Raw genomic sequence first — 6,700 nt, 5'->3', positions numbered from 1 at the left:
TTGGAATGAGCAAGGAAGTGAATATTAATCCCAAATCCATGCTTCTGTAATGTTACTTCCTCTGCGGTCTCCACACAAGTCTGAATAGAGGCTGCGCGCGCACTGTTCGGCGAGGAAGCCCTGGAACCGAGGTGTCTCGGTTTCTTCTCGCTCAATGTCGAGCGTCTCCTTTAATAGGCGGGACCAGAGCCGGCCGGAGTCCCCGACTTTGTACGTGTCGGAGGCGGAGTTCCCAGGCGGCCCTTGCAGCATGGCCGCCGGCGCCGCCGCCGCTTTAGCGTTCTTGAATCAGGAGAGCCGAGCCCGGGCCGGGGGCTTTGCGGGGCTGAGGGCCCCCGCTCCAGTCACTATGGACAGTTTTTTCTTCGGTATTGACAAAGGAGGGGATGAGGGTAGTGCTGGGGCAGTAAGAGACGGCTGAACAACAGGAATGCAGATGGGTGCACTGCGTGGTTGGGGGCAGAGAGGGAATCGCTCGCTGCAGCGGAAAGGGGAGGCGAGACCGCTGCCGCCGAGGTGCAGGGCGGGGCCCAGGGCCAACTGCCCCAAATGTTCCGGAGAAGTGGGAGAAGTGGGTGTGTAGATGGCGGTTAGTCCATGGCTGCATGGGATGGAGGTTTGTTGAACAGCCCTCCCCCCACAGACACACGCACACTCAGGTACTCTCACACTGTTATTTCTTCTAGGCTGTGAGCTCTCGGGCCACACCCGGTCTTTCACCTTCAAAGTAGAGGAAGAGGATGATGCAGAGCACGTGCTGGCTTTGACCATGGTGAGGGGCATGGTGGTGGTGGTGGGGTGGTGAGTAGCTGGACCTGAGCAGGCAACTGGTGGGCCTCTACCCCTTCCCCTCAACCCCCCTTTACTGGGAGTCACCTCTGCCCAACCCCCACCATGGTGGCTCCCTTGGCCAGGTGATCCAGGGACCCCTGAGGCTGGGCAAGTTCTAGGGTAGATGCCTCCACTGTGGTGTTGACCCTTGCATGGGGAGACCCCAAGGCCCTGTGTACCCTTCCCAGCTCTGTCTCACTGAGGGGGCCAAAGATGAGTGTAATGTGGTAGAAGTTGTGGCCCGGAACCATGACCACCAGGAGATTGCAGTTCCTGTGGCCAACCTCAAGTTGTCCTGCCAACCCATGGTGAGTTCCCTGGCCATACCTTGGGGATGGGGAGGTATGGAATTGAGGACTCCAGGACTCATCACAAGATGGGGTGGGCCAGGAGTGGGCCAGGCCTTCATCTTTGTCTTCCTCCTAGCTCAGTTTGGATGACTTCCAGCTCCAACCACCTGTAACCTTCCGCCTGAAGTCAGGTTCTGGCCCTGTGCGGATCACTGGGCGGCACCAGATTGGTGAGAGTCCTCTTCTTTGCCTCCAGTGGACTCTCCCATCAGGTCTCCCTCCATTCCACACACTTGCCCCATCCCAGCCTTATCTTCCAGTGTAGCCCCCATAACTGGTCCTGCATGATGTGTCCTCCACTTTCTGTCCTACTCAAACCTGCCTCCCTCATGGAACCAGTCCCAGCTTCTCCACCTCCAGTGATGTGGACTCCTTTGGCTCTTTGTCACCCAGTTTAGTATCTGAGGTTCTTCCCACCTAGACCATATGCTCTGGGAGGTCCGGGTCCCTGCAGGCCTAGCACTACAGTGTATGAATAAATGACATACGGTATGAAGAGGGCCTGGCTTTAATAATCTCCTCCTCTCTTTATTACTTGTATGTACACCAGTGACTGTAAGCAATGACATTTCTGAGGAAGAAGAGAGCGGAGAAGAGGGGAGTGAGGAGGAGGAAGCTGAGCTGTGCCCCATTCTGCCTGCCAAGAAGCAGCGGGGCAGGCCCTAGCTCTCTCTCCTTGGTGAGTGAGAGGGAGTGGTGTCCAGCAGGGTCTGGGAGGGCTGGAGGAGCAGGTGCTGACCCCTTGTTTGCTTTCCTCAGGTCAGCTAGCTGCCTGCCACACATGCCGTGCACCACGTTGCTGTACAATTATCAAGAAGTTTAAATGTCTTCTCCGTTGAAGAGGAGGGGTGGGTTTGGGCATTTTGGGCTGGTGCTAGGAGAGCGGGGGTCCCATTCTCCATAGGTCCCTGGTCTTCTAATCTTGTACCATGCCTGGGGCTTCCCTTTTCTCCAGGAGTGGGAGGAACTCTGAACTTCTGTTCTGACCCTCTCTCCCCACTTGCCTATAAGGTTGGAGGTCAGCATCTGAAGCTCAGGACTACACATTTTTAATGGTTTTTACATTTTTGGATAAAGGTTGCAATAAAGTGGTGTCTTTTTTTGCAACTCATTTGTGTGGCTTCTTCCCCTGCTGGGGTGGCATTCCCCTAGGGACCACCAGGTGGCACTGTGGCAGCACTGAGGGTGGCCTCTGGACTCTGGGAGGTTGAGGAAATGTGGGATCCTGCTATCCCCCAGGGCCCTGAGGCCAGGCCAGGCCTAGGCCCAAACTGCCTTGCTAGAAGAGGACCTCCCAACACAAAGCCTATTCCAGCCCCTTCAGGTGGGGGAGGGCCATCCCAGGAGGTTATCAGCGTCTAAACAAGGGGTCTGGGCCTCTGTCAGCACTCAGGCTGATGGGCAGGGGGGCAGATAAGGGGGCTTAAGCAGCCCGAGGAATGTGCATCTCAGGCCCCATGAGGGGGATCGGGGTAGGGCGGAGGCTAGTCTTTGCTCCTCCTTCCAGTCTTGCAGGCTGTGCCTGAGCTGATCAAGGCCCTTAGAAACCTGATTCCGGGGGCCAGATGGAGGGGGCTGGCCAGATTGGGTGACAGGGAAACCAGAATCCGGGTGGCCTGGCATATGGGGGCAGAGAGGGGCCCCTGGGATTCAGCCTCCTGGGTTAAGGGGTTCCTGCCCCCCGCACACTGGTGTGGGGGTCTCTGATGCCTGGAATCATCTAGTTCTGGGACTTGGCTACTACTATGCCAGAAGAAAAGGATGTACCTGGTGTGAGCATGAGTGTGTATGTGACCAGCTTTGGGGTCAGCAGTTCAGCAGCTGTGTTGATTGGGGCGGGGGGGGGGCGTCTCAATGCCCCACAAACAAACAAACAAATAAAAGGTTACCTCCTGAGACAGCCTGGGGCCAGACATGCCGAGGATGGACAGAGAACAGTGCCTGGTAGGGCCAGGCCTACTCCCTCCCACACCGGCTGCTGGACAAATGAGTGAACAAGTGGGAGGGGTCCCTAGATAGCCCGAAGGGGCTTGTATTGGGGTAGGTGAGGTAAACTTGGGATAGTGTCCCAACAAGGAAAAGCACTCCCCTCTTCAACACATGTCCCTAGAGGAGGTTTCCCCCCTTCCTGTCAGGAGCAAAGGTCCAGTTTTTAACCTCCCTTTTTCCATAAGTTGAGGATAAAGGAAGATGATCCCTTGTGTGTTGCGGTGATCAGGGTCTCAGGTCCCTTTCTCCTCTGCAGGAGGACTTTCCTGAAGTGCTGCCACCGGGACCCAGGGTGGAGGGGGCAGCCAGGCTTGAGACCATTCATCTTCCCGCGGCACTGGGTCTGCAGGGAGGAGGAAGGGGGGCTGGCGCCCTCTGGTGGACGAGGTTGAAACCGCCTGTGGCAGTGCCGCTACCCCACCGCGCCTCTCTAGGGGCTCTAGGCAGGTAGGAGCCCACGTGCCCAGCGAGTGGTCTGGACCACCGACGTTTAGGCGGAAGGAGAGGGAATAAGTTACTAAGGCTGACTTCATTCGTTCACTCATTCATTCATCATTCACTGGAAGGGCTCCTCTGTGAGAGCGCTTCCCTTCCTCCTCTCGCCTATAGCCTCCAAAGTCTTTGGTACGTGAGTGGTTGGAGGCGCGCGAAGCCCGCTGGGTGCAGCGAAAAGCCATCTCTTGGGGAGAAGCTGACCCAGCTACCCCCTGCGCATGGCCCGCCCCAATATTTACACCCCCGGGACGCCGCTGATGGCTCATTGTGTGTCTTTGTGGGTCTCCCGCGGCCCGGGCTGGCGCCGAGCGCGCTCCTGCCCGCAGTGGGGGCCCAATCCACATCTGCCCCTTCATCCAGGAGTTTCCCAGCCGCACCGGGCTCGCCGAGGACAAAGCCGGGAGTTGTTTTTTCTCCCTCCTTGCCCCTGTCTCTCCTCGATCCCCCTTTCTGTCTCCTCGCGCACAGTAGGAGCGCTGATGTGCGCTTAGGGGTAAAAGTGTACGCCGGGGTGTGCAGACCTTTGAAGGAAGGGCAGGTCTGTATTTGAGGGGCGAAGAGGGACGACTCCCAGACGGGGGTCCTAAGTGCTTAAGGCAGTCTCGAAGATTTGCATTTGAACGGTCGCGGAGAGTCCGCGGCGCTTTGAACGCCGAGAGCAGGAGGCGCTCAGTGGAGCAAGCGGCAGTCCCGGCGGCCTGCGCCCGCTGGTGTGGATTTGAGGGGCCCGGGGTGGGCTAGGGGGTGAGGGATGCGTTTAAAAAGAGGGTGAAGTTGTGTGTTTGGGTCCCGGTGAGGGCGTGTTTGCAGAGAGGCTGTTTGTGTTGGCGAGGAGTGTGTGTTTGTGTTTGCGGGAGGCGAGTGTGTGTGTGTGTGTGTGTGTGTGTGTGTGTGTGTGTGTGTGTGTGTGTGTGTGTGTGTGTGTGTGTTTGTGTTTGCAGAGTGTGGGGGCGGCCGGGAAAGGTGGCCGGGCTGTCACTCAGCGATCAGGTTGACAGGCGCTCCCTCATCAGGGCCAGGGAGCTCTGATTGCAGATTCGAGGAAACAAAATAGCAATTGTAATTACGGGGCTTTGATAAGATAAAGGAAGGAGAGAGCTGGCCAGGAGGTGAGCAAGTGAGCAGGGAGAGAGAGAGCGGCCTGCTGAGGCCCCAAAGGAATATTTGCATCTGTCACTCACAGGGGGAGCCCCGGCAGTACCCCCTTCCCCGCCGACGCGGGTGTGTCCCCATCTGCCCCTCTCTATAGACATGGACTTTTGGGGAGATGAGAATAATTCCCTCAAATTATCCAGGATCCAGTTCAGGGGAGATTCTCCAAATGTACAGGAATTTTGGTCCTGTAAACATGAGGTTAAGGTGTAGGTTTCCATGATTTTAGGCCCCAGGATGCCCATCTCCTCTGGGAAGAGAGAGGACCGTGGGTTAACATCATTGAAGTTCAGCCCAGGGCCTTCAGAACCTTCTGGGGATTCCAGAGCCCAGTTGGACCCTGGTCTGAGCCAGGTGTTCTGGCTTCTACCACCACTTCAGGGAAGGACAGGTGCCCAGAGTGACTTCGGTAGTGACTCCTGGACTGTGCACACTAAGGGCTTGGATGCCCTGACCCCTGCCTGGGTCCTGCTCCCCGTTTTCTCAGACTATTTTCAGAGGGCCAGGTCCCTGGTGGGGAGAAGGCCCTTCCCATCCTCTCCACTCTCCATCTCTCCACTCATCATTTGTTAATGAACGCAAATAAACTTTTTCAAGGACTTACTATGTGCAGGCATGCGGTCAAGATGGTGAGCATCCTGCCTGCTTGAAGCAGTGCAGCTGGGGAGGTAGAAACTCAACAGGTAGCAAGCCTGTAGGCCTCTAAGTCAGAGAAGTGAAATAAAGGAAAAGGGCTGGTTGAGGCTTTGGGCACTGGAGCCCACCTCACCTGTCTTCCCCTCTAATGGGCCCACCTCCCAGTGGCATTGAGAGGAGGCAATGCAAGCCCAGCCTTTAGCAAATACAGTTCTCAATAAATGGTGGTTATTATGATTATTATCGTTGGGGTAAGAGGGTGAAGGCAAGTCTCCCTGGGGAAGTGGCACATGTGCTGAGGTCTAAATGCTCAGCCAGTTTCCCCCACAACTCGTTCATTGAATACTAACTGCAGAACAATCCTGCCGAGCTCTGTGCCATAAGCTGCAAATTCCGAGCTAGTAAGACACGGTCCTTGCCTGGAGGTCTGTGTGGGAAAGAACCAACTGAATGAACAGACTCCTGAAGGGGATAATAGGTGGGCTCAGAAAGTCTCCTCCTCTGAGAAAAGATGAGATCTTGGGACAAGTGCTCTGATTCTGTTTTCCAGTTTGTACATTGCTTAGTATTAGCATTATGGCTGGAAGTGGGGAAAGGTGGGGCACAGAGAAAGGGCAGGTAGGTAGAACTTGGCTGTGCTGCTGGACAAGAGCTTGCCTACTGCCTCTGGTCTAATGGCTTCCTGGGACCATCCAATCCCTTCAGCCCAACTCCCAAAGGCATGGGTGGGGGTGGCAGTAGGGCAGGGGAGGTCCAGTGACAGCAGAAGCAGGGCAGGGCATCAATGGCTCCATCTGCTCCTCAGAAGTACCAGGGCACCTCTGCCCACCCAGGCTGCCCCCAAAGAAGCACCATGGCTCAGGGTTTCCAGCAGCCCCTGGGGGGAAGGAATGAAGGGTTGGGAAAGGCTTAGACAAGTCCCTACCTCCTCCTTTAGCACTCCCTCCACCCCAGCTGACACAAAGCACCAGTCCCTGTCTAGTATACAGTAGGTGTGTAAATACCTGTTAAGTGCACAAATAATGGGACTCTAGAGGGAACCACTAGTGCCCTGGGTCAGAGTCTCTTCCCCAAGAAAAGCAGCTGAGAGTAGTTATTTTGCCCCAACTGCCTTTTGCTTTGTGTGTGTGTGTGGGGGGGGGCGACAGGGACTGCGGGTCCTTGCCAGCGACCTCTGGACTCTCACAGAGGTGGGTCGTTGTTCCTCCCAAGTTTCAGGTCAGCGCACGCACGTGTGTGTGTGTGTG

General features: G+C 56.3%; 1 protein-coding gene across 1 annotated transcript; it reads left to right on the top strand.

Moving 5' to 3' along the window:
• Positions 1–218: 218 nt before the first annotated feature.
• Positions 219–2,288, top strand: NPM3 (nucleophosmin/nucleoplasmin 3). Its single transcript, XM_019636368.1, has 6 exons — positions 219–368; positions 687–772; positions 1,020–1,139; positions 1,258–1,351; positions 1,732–1,860; positions 1,941–2,288. The coding sequence occupies exons 1-5, from the start codon at positions 251–253 to the stop codon at positions 1,845–1,847; spliced, it is 534 nt and encodes a 177-aa protein (XP_019491913.1). The 5' UTR covers positions 219–250; the 3' UTR covers positions 1,848–1,860; positions 1,941–2,288.
• The last annotated feature ends 4,412 nt before the right edge of the window (positions 2,289–6,700 follow it).

The sequence above is a fragment of the Hipposideros armiger genome, unplaced genomic scaffold, assembly GCF_001890085.2.
Source record: "Hipposideros armiger isolate ML-2016 unplaced genomic scaffold, ASM189008v1 scaffold_28, whole genome shotgun sequence".
In the NCBI taxonomy this organism is placed as follows: Eukaryota; Metazoa; Chordata; class Mammalia; order Chiroptera; family Hipposideridae; genus Hipposideros; species Hipposideros armiger.
This window is presented reverse-complemented; position numbering and strand designations above follow the sequence as displayed.